Source organism: Chaetodon auriga, chromosome 11 (genome assembly GCF_051107435.1).
Source record: "Chaetodon auriga isolate fChaAug3 chromosome 11, fChaAug3.hap1, whole genome shotgun sequence".
Taxonomy (NCBI): domain Eukaryota; kingdom Metazoa; phylum Chordata; class Actinopteri; order Chaetodontiformes; family Chaetodontidae; genus Chaetodon; species Chaetodon auriga.
The window spans coordinates 26,024,887-26,040,322 of NC_135084.1; the positions used below are offsets into that span (position 1 = coordinate 26,024,887).

Genomic DNA, 15,436 nt, shown 5'->3' on the forward strand with positions numbered 1-15,436 from the left:
GCATCTTGCTTGAAAACAAAGACTGTCAATGTCATTAAAGCAATTTTTAGACATGCCAACAAAGTTAATAACAAAAATGCGTTATAGCTGGAACAGACAACAGATCAGTGCGGCTCACACTGATACAGAATGTGTCCTGCAGCTCAGTGAATTGGAGATAATTCATTTATTTTAGAGAGTGGAGATTTCAAAGACTCAGGATCAGACTTCAGACGTGTCTTTTGTGCGAACGCTCAGAAAAGAATCCTCTCGCTGATGAACACATCAGTGAAGTAATGATGGAAGGTTGAATCCTCGCTCCTTCTTTGACGGTTCATTACTGACTCCACGGCGCCTCTGGAGGGCTCAACAGTGAATTCTGGTTTCCCAGAAAGACCCCCCTCTGTGTCATCATGACCTTGTATTCAGGGGCCCGGCGGGGGTCTTGCCTCTTCATCCAGAAGCGTCGGCTGCTCCTCTCTGCCGCCTCTGACGCAGCTTTGATGGCTGAGCTCTGGCCTCTCGTTCCCAGGTCTCTGAGCAGTCTGATGGTGGGTGTTGCCATGAAACCTCTGCGCCTCCACAGGGCGGATTCAATCATCCAGCTGCGATGTTGTGCCTCAGCAGCTCGGTCTGCAGAGCGTCCACGAATTCACTCATGAGCCTCGTCCACCGAGTCCTCGCAGGGCGCAGTGAGCCTGATGATGAGAGGACATCTGCTCCTATATGTCAGATACTGTGTCTGCTATTCTAGTCTGTTAATGGTAAAACTTTATTTAAAAAATAGGATTCTTTTACTGCCTTTCATCATTGTAAACAAGAGATTTGTAAGAAAGGCTGCTGTGTGTGACAGTAAATAAGTGATGGTGTGAGCAGTCGTGGTCAACGTTTGAAGGCGGCGTCAGAGAAAATGAGGAGATTTGTACCTCCTCTACCTGAGACATGAGCTCTGCCCCCTCTATCCCTCACGCTCTCTTTCCATCCATTTGTCTGTCTGTCCTTCATGCATCTGTCTTCTGTACGCCATCAATTATTCACCCAGAGCAGATGAATATTTCAAAGGGTGCCGGACTCTCATCCTCTACACCTCATCCCCTCGTCCCTGTCTCTGTTTTATCTCGCTGCTCTCTGTCTCTTCTTCTCCTCCTCTCTCATCTTCCTCTGCCACCATCACCCTCTTATTCTCTCCGTGTGTATACCAGCAGGCCTATATATATATAAGTGTGTGTGTGTGTGTGTGTGTGTGTGTGTGTGTGTGTGTGTGTGTGTGTGTGTGAACCCTGATTCTAGTCCTGTGGAATCTGGAGAAGATGGACTTTGGCTTCATGCTGTGAACCCCTGGACTGTCTCTGGTCACCATTTATAACTCAGCTGGCAGAAAGTGTGTGTGTGTGTGTGTGTGTGTGTGTGTGTGTGTGTGTGTGTGTGTGTGTGTGTGTGTGTGTGTGTGTGTCCTCCTCTATGTCAGGCTTTTTTGGGAGGATTAATGGGGCCGGCGTTTGGAGTGATGGCTTGTTGGGGCTGTAGGATGCCACTCCAGTCAGCTCCTCATTAACTATGAATGGGATCTACCTTTGGCATGTTTTCATAGAGGGCTGAGCCTCTATGCACAGTCAGTCTGCTCTGAGTGGTTCACTTGGGAGGAGGGCCACACCAAGGCTTTACCCCAATTCACCTTGTCATCGTCAGTTAGGCGGCAAAGTGTCGGGTGTGAGAGAATAAATGATAATCACAAAGTTTCTTTAAACTAACCGTACTCTTCTTAAGCGTTTTGGGACTGTTTTCCCTCTTCAGCTGCAAACGCTGCCTTCGCCTGCTGCCGGTTTATTGGAGGTTTCCAGCAACAGTTGAGGACGCAGCCTTTGTCCATTACGCCCCAAAGCTCTGGAACACACTACATGCAGATATCAGGGAAGCAGCTCGCTGAATATTTGCAAAAGAAAGTTAAAAACTGATCTCTTCACTTCAGCCTTTCAGGAGCTCTGACTTCCTGATACAAGTCTGAAACTTTTGTGCTTTTGTACACTGCTGCACTTCTTTAAATGTTGTATTTTACTTTATTTTATGCTTTCTATGTAATCTATTTTAGCCTACCTTTACCATCATTTTGCCTTATTCCACTCTATTTTTACCGTTGTTTGCTTTTATGTTTTGTCTTTATTCTAATTTCATCCTTATTTCAATCTTTTTATCTGTTTTTATGTCCATTCTATCTTTTCAATGTGAAGCCCCCACTTGGTGCATGTCACTTCTTTCTTGTGAAGCACTTTGAGCTGCAATTCCTGTATGAGAGGTGATATACAAATAAAGTTTATGATTATTATTATTACAGAATTATGATTTGGGATTTACATTTGGAATAAACAGTGGTGAAAGCATTCAAAGCATCATGCTAAAAACTCGGTGGTTTGCACTGTTGGCTCACTCAACAAAGGTTTTGGGTTCGAGGCATCCGGCAGGCTGGGGCCTCTCTGCATGTCCCCCCCATGCCTGTGTGGGTTTCCAGTTTCCTCCCACAGTCCAGAGGAATGAAGCTGAGTGTGAACAGTTGTCTGTCCATATCTGTCTGCCCTGTGATAGACTGGCAGCCTGTACAGGATGTTCCCTACCTCTCAGCCAGAGTCAGATGTGACAGGCTGCATCCCCCTGCAGAGGCTGGCTGGGGATAGAAAATGGATGAATGGATCTAACCTGCAATATCTTGGTTTGAGCCTATGAATGGCAAAAAATATTTAAGTGTTATATTTTAATTCTAAACTGTTGAGTGCACAGTAAATAGTCTAAAAATGAGAGAGGGATAATTGACCTTTGCAGTGTCCTGTCATAATGGTGGTGTTTGAGGCTGCAGGGGATGCTGCAGTGCTGTTCGGCTACTGGTGCAACTTGGCAGGAAAGCTGACAACCAAACACATAATGCATCCATGACCGATGCTCATTAGCAGCTAGCTAGCTGTCATGTAGGCTCATACCTTCGTGGTAGGAGTATCACCTGTTAGCTTAGCTAATGCAATAGTACAGAACTTAAAATTGCTGCCCTCTTATGTTGGCTTCCTTGGAGGGATTTGCCCCTTTTTCTCATTTCTCCATTTTCAGCTGTCAGACACAGCATCCACACTGTGGCAGACTGGAGCTGTGGGAAATATATCAAGTGCTACAGCCCTTTATTGGTGGGATGTAGCACTCGACTGAATGGACCCAGAGGAGTTTCCCAGTTGAGGAAGCCCCTTCAGCAGAGACAGACCAGTTCAGGATCATTTCAGACATTCTGTGCAGTGTGTGGTCCAGTGCATTGTATGCTATTTGATTTTAAGGGAAGTGAATACGTGCAAGTCTTTTTTAGATAAGAATATTGCATTAATTACCCCTGCTGCCTCCTCCTCCTCACCTCTTAATGCTCTTCATGAAATGTGAAATTTCTGTTTTCACAGAGAGCTTGTGGAATGTGAAGCATGGTTTTAATTTTGAGAAATGTAAGTATTAATAACACAACGGCAGTAATAAGACAGCACAGACAACAATAGATCTCGTGAATATCGTTCCAGAGATCTACAGAGTTCATGCATCATCAGCAGCAACAATCCATAACAGAGACTCTTGATCATTGTCGTCAATATCATCATAATTTGAGTCAGGCATTACAGCATCATGACATGAATGTTTGCCTCCTAATCTGGGATTAAGGCCAGAGGATCCAACTGTGATCATCAGGGACTGCTCGGAGGTTGGACAGAAACGAGGGAAGTGAAGGGGATGAGAGGTGACTCAGAACAAAGGGTGAAGGGCAGGGTTGTCTTCTTCTTCATCGCTTTTTTTTTTGCCTCCTTTCCACCTCGTGTGCCTGTGAGCGTATGCATATATGTGGTCCGTGCTGTTTGTTGGCAGGATTTCAGCCTGTTTCTGCGGCCTGTGTCCGGCTGTGCTGCAATCTGTTCGCCCTCCCTCTTCCTCTCTCATTACAGGGAGGCAGCACATTTGGCCTGACACACTCTTAATCTCATGCACTGACTGATGCTGATGATAATGGTGTGTTTCTGCCTCCCAACTCACGGGCTGGTTTGCCCCCTTTTAGGTCCTTCGGCAAATTCTTAAAGAATGATCCCATTATTTTCCTATCAGAGCCAGAGTCAGCCCGGGCGGTCAAATGTCGGTGAGCCTCACTCACATGATCACTCATTGCCGGCAAAGACCGAGTGCATCCTCAGCTGTGCTGTTAAGGTGCTTTCAGACAGCCGCCAGTCGCTGCCACTTCCATTGTTTCCAATGTAAACACAGAGGCAGACACGCCTTGGATTAGAGTAGGTGGGTGGCATCAGCCTGTGGTGTATTGAACAGGTTGTTTGGATCAGATATAACCAATAGCTGCACTGAGTTGTGCTGTTCATTCGGTATACAGTACAGAACACGGACGCATGACCCATCCCTCCACCCTGACCCCTGCCCGACACCCCCAGGTGGACTGATCCTGTCATTATCACCCCCTGCTGGTACCGCACTTTCACACATGCCTTGTCTTGCTTCAACCCTGCAAAGAACATCGTCTGAAAACCTTTGAAAGCTGCTAAAAATAGATGATAATTTTCTTAGTTTAGTTTCTGACCCAGAACCCAATAAAAAGTTTTGCTCTGTTTTTCTGGCTCCGTCTGGTCTGGCAACGCACCACCGCGACCACAGAGCCTACAGTGAAACTGCATAATGAACGCATGCACGCACGCACGCACACACACACACACACACACACACACACACACACACACACACACACACTGTCCACCCCGAGGCAGGCTGCGATGTCTTCAGCGTGACACCATCATGTGTGTGTTCACTTGTGTGTGTGTGTGTCTCCATCTTCACCTTCTCCCTCCCTGCAGCAGTGGAATGTGATTACTTTGATTGACAGGTGTGACCAGCGGTTATCACGCACACACTCACAGCAGCATTGTGGTTATTACACATGAATATGTCATGTAGGGATCGCTATGGCAACAGTAACACGCGCTGTTGTACCCGGACATGAGTGGGATGTCATGATTTATCTGTTCACAGGAACATTGTTATTCTGCCACCGCCAGTGTTTCCTTCATTCGAGGCTCCGTCTGGTTATCAGCCATATTTCCATATTTCTAATATGTTGGTTCATTTATTTCTCCTTCTGATACTCCAGCTGGTTTCACAAATACTGCATCCCAGCACGACTTGAGGAAAAGATTTATTTTTATCAAACTAACCTACATTAACACCAAATTACGTAATGTCATCTCATGTTTTTGAGTTGCATGCAGGTAGCTTATCTTAACATAAAGACTGGAAACTGGGGGAAACAGTTAGCTTAGCTTGTAGCTGGTATGGAACTCGCCCTAAAAACCACAAATGTGTCTTTTTAAATTTCTCATAGTTTATGAATGAAACACAGGATATAATGTTTAGTTAGTGTGCTTTAGAGTTTCTGTTAAGTGGATTTTTGCTTCCAGCCTTTATGCTAAGCTACGTTAATCGCCCCCAGTCGTAGCTCAATCTGAACAAGCCAAATGAGTCAAGTGAGAGTCCTGTTGACCTTGTGAATAAGCACATTTCACTAAATGTCAAACTATTCCTTCAAAGTGAATTCAGCATCGAAATTTAGCAATTCTTAACCATGTAGATGATGTTCAGGTCTCCACCGTTAACCACGCCGTCATCTTCCACGAGGTTCCTTCTTTACCTTTCACACATGCATTAGCTCCCACGGACTGTGCAGACCAGCGCTGCCGCTTTGGTTTCAGAGCAGAAGCAGGTAAACAGCTGAATGGCACAGAGAAAGAATCCACACTTAAATAATGTAGCTGGGTCAGATCCTCTGTGTAGATGTTAGAGGTCTAATTATCATCATCCGTCATCATTAAAGGTAATCTGCTGTTTGATTTGGTGTTTGAGCTTTCAGAATTATTGAAATAGTAACAGAAAATGTCCCGTATTGATTAAAACAGAACTGATTTAGATGACGTTCGTGGTGTTGGAAGTCTGTTTTTGGGACAAACCTCTGCTTCATGCTGGCTGCTCTCTCAGCCTCCTACGCTGCCTCACACTCGATCCGTTCACAATGTCAAACCAATTTCAGCTACTGCACATCTCATGATCTGAATGATGGAGAGTCCCTGATGTTTAAGGGGGTCACAACCAGGCTCAACTACAGGGGGCCAGAGGTAAGATCTTTGGGGACCCTCTTTCTCTTTACTTTGCCAGGAGCCAAGAACTATTAAATGTAACCCTAACGAGTACTAAAAGTTTTATTTCTGCTTATTATTTATGAAACTGTTGTTTGATTTATGAGAACATGAGACCCTGTGTGAGGACACTGTTGACAGAACGGAGACAGACAGGCAGAAACACTGTATGTTGTATTATTGACTGTAAAAACATCACATAAAAGAGGACAACACACTTCTTTATCGCGCACAGAGTCAGTACCAGACTGCATTTAAAAAGTCGCTCAGTTCAGTGAGTTGTTGTGAATTAGAGGAAACTTTCTAAACTTTGTGAATTGCTGTCTGGCAAGCTATGTCTCATCTTGTGAGTTCAGCCAAGTCGTACACTAAGTTATGTCTTTGTTTGTGTGAAATATAGTTTCAGAAGCGTGTTGCTTTCACGGCCCGTAGGATCCACCACGTCTGAAGTATGATTTAACGTCACCTGGCCCAATCAGCAGCTGACATGTGTAAAAAATGTTTGGACTGATTTCACCATTTTGTCTGAAAGAATTGAAATTTTCAGTGATGCTAATATTGTCATAATTTACAAAAACAGGAACTGCATTTTCATCTCCTGTTGCCTGGGGATGAAGACGCCACACTTCCTTAAAAAACTGCAGATAATGATTTGATAATTATTTGTCTCCTCTTGTAAATTAGGCACAAACCTGAATCCAGACTTCTTCTCTCTCCTCATTGTCTGCTTCATCGCGCTTCACCAGCATAATGCTGATTGGCCAGTTGCTGCAGCACATGTGCCAATCACATCCATCCACTGATATGATCTAGCCACTGACACGGCGGCCCCCTGAGTCACAGAGACTCACTGGTTTATTATGATCTGTCCAGGTGCAGGGGCCCCCTGTTCTGGATCAGACCGTAGACTTCACGCCTCCCAGAATTCACAGGGGGGTGCTCAGTTGCGTGTTCATGATGACCCAAGTTTGAGACATGCATTTGATTTGAGGTTTTATCTCTGAATGTGAGACTGAAGCTGTGTCTCCTCTCCCCTCTGCATGTCTTCCTCCAGGTTAACAGACCTGTCCGGCGCTCTCACAGATGGACCAGTAAACTATAAGTACAAGACCAAATGCACTTGGCTAATAGAGGGATAGTGAGTATCATTGTTTTTCTTCTCCTGCTGCTATATTATTAATCTTACTTAGTTCCACTTGGGTAAAAACTGTGTTGTTGTATCTTTTTTTATATCTGGTTTAAGGGCTCCACACAAAGAGAGCCTTATTACTGTGTAAATAGAAGGAGTTTGTTTGTGAATGCAGTTATTGTGCTCCACAGTTGCCTCGCTGCTCAGAGATGCATGCTGCGGCAGCTGAATGCACACTGTAATAGCTATGTAATTGTATTTAAAGCCGCTAACATAATGGTGGCTGTGAGCAGATAAAATGTTGCCTGTTTAGGCTCACCTCTCCAGTAATCTGTATCCTCTGGGGCGCTGGCTTTGGGCAAAAGCTGAAGATGTTGAGGGAAAGTTTGGCCTCAGTGAAATATTTGAAAAGACCATGCTGAATATTTTCAGCTAATTCCACTTTATTTAAAAATCCCCAAATCCTAAACCACAAATTTGCCTCAAAGGCCTTGAACTTTGCATGGATTGCCAATAAATGTGGTGCAAGCCTCCATGCCCCCTGAAGATGAATGGCTGATAATTCTCTAGCTTTTTGCACTGCCAGCAGGTCAAAATCTCCACTTGTGGTACACAATAGAAACACCTACCACCTTTCAACATGCATTGTTCTCCATGTTCTCTCATGCTGCTGCCTGAAAGATTGATTCCTTTTAATCTACTGTGCTGCACTGATAGTAAATCTGAGGTTATCCAGCGTCGGATAGAGCAACTGTGTCTTTATTCTTCTGCAACTAGATCCACTTGCACTAATGTGTCATCCTTGAGTTCTTCATCTGACTCTTCAGTTTGCCCTGAGAGCTGCTTTCGATTGATTTTTGCAGCTTTTAAAGGGAAAGTGTTGCAGAGCTCCAAAATCCGATCAGGCCTTCTTTATGAAGAGAGGCTGGTCTGGTTTCACCCAAACACAGTTAAGATGTACATTAAAGGAATGTTTATGGCTGGTCATAATGGCTTCAGGCTTGATGTTTCAGCTTTCAAAGTTTAGGTCAAAACTGACCGATTGACCAAAACTTTGATGACACCTTTCGCATGAAACCTGTTTTCAACATTCATAGTCCCCAGTGGATGAATCTATCATTCTGTGGGGATCCACAGAGCTTTTCTCCAGCACCATGATCACATCAACATTTTCTCAATATCAAAACCAAATGAGCTGATTACCATGAAATTTACTGAGCACATTCATGTGTTCAGGGGCATGAATCCCTGGAGCATTTCCTCTGCTGTTAGCCCCAATGCTAATAAGGATCTAAAATAGATGCATGCTAATCCACACTAGTATCCTGGTTTGGATTCTGATTTTGGTTTTGATCATATTTGGATATGACACAGATTAACCCGGTTATTCACTTTCCTGTCAGCACTTTCATACATTCAGTTTCGTCATTATGATGCAAAGCTGGTTGAAAATCAGCAAAGGTTCTCTTTAATAATCACTTCAGTTTAGCAAAAAGGTTTTCTGAGGCTCTGCAGATCCCTGAAGTGTGATCATAACTGCAGACTTCATGAATAGTGGAGATGGTATGAAGCATAAGGGTACACATTCACACTCATCAGATGTATTTTTGTCACACCTGTATGTTCTGTCTCCTCTCCCGTCTCCCAGTCCTAATGCAGTCCTCAGGCTGCGCTTCAATCACTTTGCCACAGAGTGCAGCTGGGACCACATGTACGTGTATGATGGAGACTCCATTTACGCCCCTTTGATTGCCGTCTTCAGGTGAGCGCCTGCTGTTCTGAGCGGGGGAGAGCCGGGGGGGAGGGGGGGGTATGGAAATTACTCAGGTAGCCCTTAGCACAGCTTCAAAAGGTCCAGTGAATTTGTACTTAGGCAGTCAAATGACTCCATGAAGGCAAACAATGGGCGTCATAATTACACATTTACCACAATGCAGAGATAACAGACGCAAAATATCGCAATTACCCCCATTAGCCCTGAATGCCACTTCTTTTTCTGGGGCTTTGTTGCATATTTTCCTTTTTTTTCCAAATCACAATTTACAAGCATTTGGGTGTGACTGTTGTTTGACAGAAATTCATTAAAAAAACAGTAATACCACAACAATTTACCAACCTCTCGCTTCCTACGCTGCTCCATTGAGGCTTATCTCCTGTTGAGAGTTCAGTTGCTCCCAGGATATGAAGGAGCTAATTCAGCCTGTTCCACCCAAGGACAAATTATCTCGCATTTGAATACACAAAGCCTGGACTTGTGTGGGGTTATTACCTACAATAAATAAGCTTACACTGTTCATTAAAAATACTTGTGTTGAAAAAAGGCTGCAGTTGCAGCAGCAGGGAGGAGGCTTTGACTCCGCTTCATTATGGGTGAGGGTACATTTGCAGCACATTGCATTTATTAAAAGAGACAGGCCGACCGAATAAGAAACCACCAGCCCCCCCACCCACTGAAACGCTCATCAAACAAATACAAACAAAATGCGGTCTGACTCTGCGCTGCGATGTTCTTTTACTTTAAAGCTCATCTCAGTGGGTCTGCAGCTCCACTGATGCTTTCAGACCAGAGTCCATAAAATATAGCAGCATTTCAAAATGCTTTTTCTTATTATTACATTTTTAAAGGGGCTGTCTGTCTGTCTCATTCTCTTTCTGTGTCTTTTTCAGTGGTCTGGTAGTTCCAGAGACCAGGGGGAACGAGACAGTCCCAGAGGTTGTGACGACGTCCGGCTACGCTCTGCTTCACTTCTTCAGCGACGCTGCGTACAACCTGACGGGCTTCAACATCGCCTACACGTACGTCCACACGTCGACCCCTCTGCCTCTCTGTCTGCCTTTCTGTCTCAGTCCCTAATCTAAATACACATATCTTTTTGGGTTTTCCGCTAAGACAACGCCTTTAAATCTAACGTTAAGTGAAGGAGTTCCCTCCAGCTCTGCATCTTTTGGCCTCTTTTAGCTAACAAACCCACGCAGTGCGCCACCTGCCCAGCACCAATCAGCACGCAAGGTTAGCAGCTAGCTGGTGATGAAAGCAGAGCAAACACCATCGAAGAGCACTTTTCTTTCTGAGGCATTGATGGAGCCCAAAAAGAGTGAAGCAGCAATCTAAATGTTCAGGTCTGTGGAATAGATCCCATTTCTTGAAGCTCACATATATTTAGGATTCTGGATTCTCTGGATTCTTGTCCCTGGAAAAATAGTTCTTTGTTTTTCTGGAAACAGCTGGTGTGTGGAAGCCTGAGCAGAGCGGCTGGAAAGGGTGTAGGAGGCTGACTCAGAAAGGATGGCGTGTTCTCACCTGCTTTGTCACACCTGGTCAAATTTTCTACTGTAGACCTCTGAAACATCACATTAGCATCAGCTGAATGTTGGCTAACGTGGTGTGTTCACTTACTGTCAGAACATTAAGTGGCCTGTGGTTGCAGGAAAAGCACGTGTCTGATTATTAACATTAATACAGACTGTGTTGTGTTTAGGTGAGCTCGTTCTGTGGCTTTGTTGCTGTGAATGCTGCCCTGCTGGCATGACTTACTGAGACTTAATGGAACTGGGCCATCGTTAATGATTCAGTTTCACCTCACAAATCAAAAAATGTCTGCCTGAAGAAAGCCGTCTGCACCAGCTGTCAGTCCGTCTGAGGGTGTGCGACAGATCTTCTGTTTGAAAGCAGGTCCGGCAAAAAGTGATGGAGGCGTCACACCTCAACAACAAATCAGATGGTTTGCATTCAAAATTCAGCTTTCATGTGACTCTTCAGCTTGAGCTGCTTCATTGAGGCTTACAGCTTGTTAGTGGTTACACTTTAAATCTGAGTCACATGATGAAGCAATAACAACCTTAACAGGTTTGGATCTGTTTCACCATAAATGCGTCACCTCTGTCTGCGTGCTGCCGTCCCACCACAGCGCAAAGATGAATTCATCCTGTACATCATAATGCTGTCTGCGCCATGTCACCACCCCTTACTCACACACATACACACACACACGCACACACACACACATGCATGCATGCATGCACACACACACACCAGTAGTGAGTGCCATGATGGAGAATTGAATGATGTGTGAAAGGTTGGACACATGGGAGGAGTGAGGACAGTTACTGTACAGTCACACAGCCTCAAGGCTCTCAGTGCACGCGCGCACGCGCACACACACACACACACACGGGAGATAAAGGTTGCCATGGCGACCCTCCTGTAACAGCAGCAAACCATTTCTTTGTGTGAAAGGATGATTTTTTTCACGGCCGTATCTCTCAGCATCTGAATGTGATATGACAGAGGAGCAGCGTGTGCTGTTAAAAATTATGCATTGTGAAGGCTAACTTACTTTTACAGCGAGCATTGTGTCTCATAACTGTGTGGGTTTGACAGCATTATCTTATTTCATAAATCCTCACAGCATGGCCATGGGAAGTATTTTTCTTGGTAGGTTTTGAACAACATACACAAGGAGGTCTCAGTTCATTTCAACCACTGTTTTAAAACAATGGCAATCAGTGTAAAGTATTTCTGTACCATGACGCTCACTGGCCAAACCAAATAACTGCAGGTTCAACTGACTCCAAACACCTGGAGAGATGGTTGAACTGCAGGAGGCCACAGTGTGAGAGCAGTGATGCAGTCTGAGACGTCCTCCTCCACAGAGGTGATTTTTTGGTGTATGAAGACTGTTTGGACACTTTCAGCAGACAGGGAGCAATCCTGTGTTCATTCAGTGTCCAGATAAGTCCAACCTTCACTGTCCTTTAGCTCCTGAGAAAAATACCTCTTTGGTTTCTACACGTTTCCTCAACAGCTCCTCTTCACTGTTTGCCTGCCGCTTGGTGCTGGTCAGGCAGTGTGCAGTGACTTCATTACAGCCTGTTGAAAGCAGCCACCTGCTGCATCTGGAGAAGAGGATGAAGAGAGCGCTGAGCCTGAACCGTGTCGTGAACGTGCTCCAAAATCAAAACCATCAGCTAAAAGAGGCTAAAAGGCTCATAAGAGCTTTGTTTCAGCAAGAAATCATGACATTAGTATTACTTTCATGAGCTGTGGCGTTATCTAAAGTAACATCTGGCCGGTCACAATCAAGACAGGCCTGCATGACCTTGAAGAACCTCCTTGACGTCCTCTCTGACTGTCTTCCTCAGGATAAACTCCTGTCCCAACAACTGTTCAGGCCACGGCAGATGCAGCACGACCAACTCCGCCTCAGGTCGAGTGTACTGTGAGTGCGAGGAGTACTGGAAAGGAGACGCCTGCGACATCCCGTACTGCAGGGATAACTGTGGCAGCCCGGATCACGGCTACTGCGACCTGACCGGAGAGAAGCTGTGCGTCTGCAACGACAGCTGGCAAGGTAGGAGAGCAGGGAACAGAATATTTTACCTGCGAAATCAAAACCATAGAAGAGCTGAGGAGGGTTATCGAGAAGCTTTTGGTCTCGCTGGACTTCATGTGTAATGCTGATGATCCCAGTAAGCATTGATTTACTGATTTGTTGAGCTTTTAAGATGTTTACAAACAACCATTGTTTCGACAGTATTCGGCCACTTTCAGCATCTTTCACGATGAAGCAGTCGCTGAAATGCTGTTTTCTAATGTTTATGGATGTCTTTTGAGCTGGAAATCGATGCTGGGATGTCAGGTGGAGCATTTTGAGAAGTCCATATGTCATTTTCATGCCTTCATGTAATTACTGTGTCATAGCGACAAATCAGGCCAGAGCAGAGTCATTTCTTCTCAGAACAAATAGTACATCTCCCACGATGCCTGTGAGAAGAGGATCTTTTTGATGTTTCTGTTTTGTTCATTATTAACGTGAAAAGGGAACGAGAAGGAAACAGACAGGAGGAGGAGATACAAAAGCTCAGCAGCAGCTGTTTTCCTGTTTATGCCCGACACGGTGCAGCCTCATTCAATATTATTTTATATGATAAAACAATAAATGTGATGTCCTGGGAAATCTTGTCTAGTGGTGCATAATATATGTGCCTTCATTATTTTTGTTTTTTATGTGTCATTTGTGAGCAGTTTTGTCTTTCGGCAGAACAACTTTACGACACGTGGGACGGTGGTGTCTGGATGAAAATCCTCTTTCTTGATGCAAGAAAGAGGCGAAATCTGAAACGGACTGTCCATAAATATTAAATACACTCAATGGCTTGTAGCTGCTGCCAGTTTCCTCAGGACTGCCTCATTTGTTGAAGGCAATTACACTGATGTAGCATCAATATGAGACTGGGTGCCAAACACACAGATTAATATTAGTATTTTATCATTTTATTAATGAAGTGTGTGCCATCTCATCAATAAAACACTCAGTGTTTAATTATCCTCTGCCTGCTCCTGACAAACTGAGTCTGCCCTCAAAACAATTCAGAGCCAATGATATCTGACATAATAACGATAGTGTTTTTAATCTGAACCCACCAGACGTTCAAGGTCCAGTTAAATTAGATTAGCTGGTGAAGCACTGCCCCCTCCTGGGTGAATGGCGTAAGCACGAGTCGACAGTCTGAGGAGTGAAGCCTCTTTCTACTCATGAAATGTTCATTTTTAAACAGTATTTGATCTTATTTCATCTGCAGACATACATTAAATCTGAATAAACAGTTTGTGTGCAGGAAACAAAAAAAGCCTCAGCTGTTTTTGAGGAGATTTATTCTGAATTTATCATTTAAAATGTTGTGTGTACCCTGACCAATCGATGTGAGGCGTGAAATTAAAACTCTGTTTACTCTTAATTCATTCGTCGTTTGGACACATTCACACAGGAAGTAATCAGAGAAACAGCAACTCGCATCCATCCCAAATCTCAAGCTGCGAGCTTCAAGCTCAAATAATTAATCAGAATGTAATCAACAACATGCACACACACACACACACACACACACACACACACACACACACACAGAGGCCTCCTTTCTCTGTTTGGACCAAATAATCAAAGTAATTTCACCTGTTTGTGTTTTTTTGTGTGATGATTTCATGCTCAAACCTTTAATTGGCTCTGGGTGGAGGTTCGTCCACCTCAACGCCGCCAGTGACGAGTCGTTCGTGAAAGAGGCTGGAGGTGGACGGATGTGTGTCGGTGCTGTAATGAGTCAGGTGGAGACAGGCGCCGCTTCGGAGCAGCCATCTGATGCACAAACACTGGGGGGTAATAAAGGGGCTAGTCGCCATAGCAACCGCCACTTCACAGGAAAAAAAATGTGTTTTTGTGTTAATGAAAAGAGCGTGTCCACCGTTTGTCCTTCCCTCGTCCCCCTCCGTCCCCCCACGCTCCTCGTCCCCCCATCCACAGGCAGGAGAGCGTACTGGACGAGTGTTTTTCATTTGTTTCTTCTCCTCCCGTCTCGTTTGGTACTGGAGCTTTAATCAAACCCACCTCCCTCATTAGAACCCCCCCGCTGTCATCTGATCAGCTCTTAACTCCGACCGCCTGCCTCTCCATAGTTTTACTGCATTTTCAGGGAAAACAAGTTCAGCTTCCCAGAAGTCAAAGGATTGTCTGATCTCACTCCAGGACTTTTGGAATAAAAGGTTTTTCATCTGTGGCTGTTTTAGAGCAGACAGACGCTGCAGTGGTGATTGGTTTGGTAATCAATGGTTTGGTGATCAACGATAGCTTTCACTAATGAAAAATATTTAAAGTTGGTACAGTCTGTTCTCAGGTCAGATCTGCCCTAAAGCCCTAAAATGTCAAATTCTGCCCTCAGAGACACCAAAGACGCCACATGAAGACCCATTTGAGCTCTTTTCCTCTTCCTGCCACCATTTTTGTCTTTTGAGGGCTTTGTTTTTTAACCACGTTTGTGTCCATTAAAGATGCTGTTTGAATGAAGCACGTCTGTCCTCCCTGTCTTTGTCTCAGGTCCAGACTGCTCTCTGTCCGTCCCCTCCACCGAGGCCTTCTGGGTGCTGCCAAGTGTCAAACCATCAGCTCAGTCTCTGGGTCGGGCGTCCCATCAGGCTCTGGTGCACTCTGGGTTGATGTGGGTGGTGGGAGGCTACACCTTCAACTACTCCAACTACCACATGGTCCTCAAGTAAGCAGCCCCGGTCTGTCCCGGCTGTCTGTCTGTCCTCTAAAGCTGAGCTCAGGCTTAGCCGGCGTCGTCACGAAGCTGAAAG

The 15,436-nt window shown here is 44.9% G+C and overlaps 1 protein-coding gene across 3 annotated transcripts in view; it reads left to right on the forward strand.

Annotated features, from left to right (window-relative positions):
- The window catches only part of atrnl1a (attractin-like 1a), a 212,404-nt gene that overhangs the window by 18,330 nt on the left and 178,638 nt on the right, over positions 1–15,436 (forward strand). For all 3 annotated transcript variants that reach the window (XR_013077819.1, XM_076743654.1, XM_076743655.1), the window contains exons 2-6: positions 7,234–7,317; positions 8,957–9,070; positions 9,976–10,104; positions 12,451–12,659; positions 15,177–15,351. Coding sequence is in view for 2 of the 3 variants with exons in the window: in XM_076743654.1 (XP_076599769.1) it covers positions 7,234–7,317; positions 8,957–9,070; positions 9,976–10,104; positions 12,451–12,659; positions 15,177–15,351 (711 nt within the window). In the remaining variant the exon portion in view is untranslated. The remainder of the gene's footprint in view (positions 1–7,233; positions 7,318–8,956; positions 9,071–9,975; positions 10,105–12,450; positions 12,660–15,176; positions 15,352–15,436) is intronic.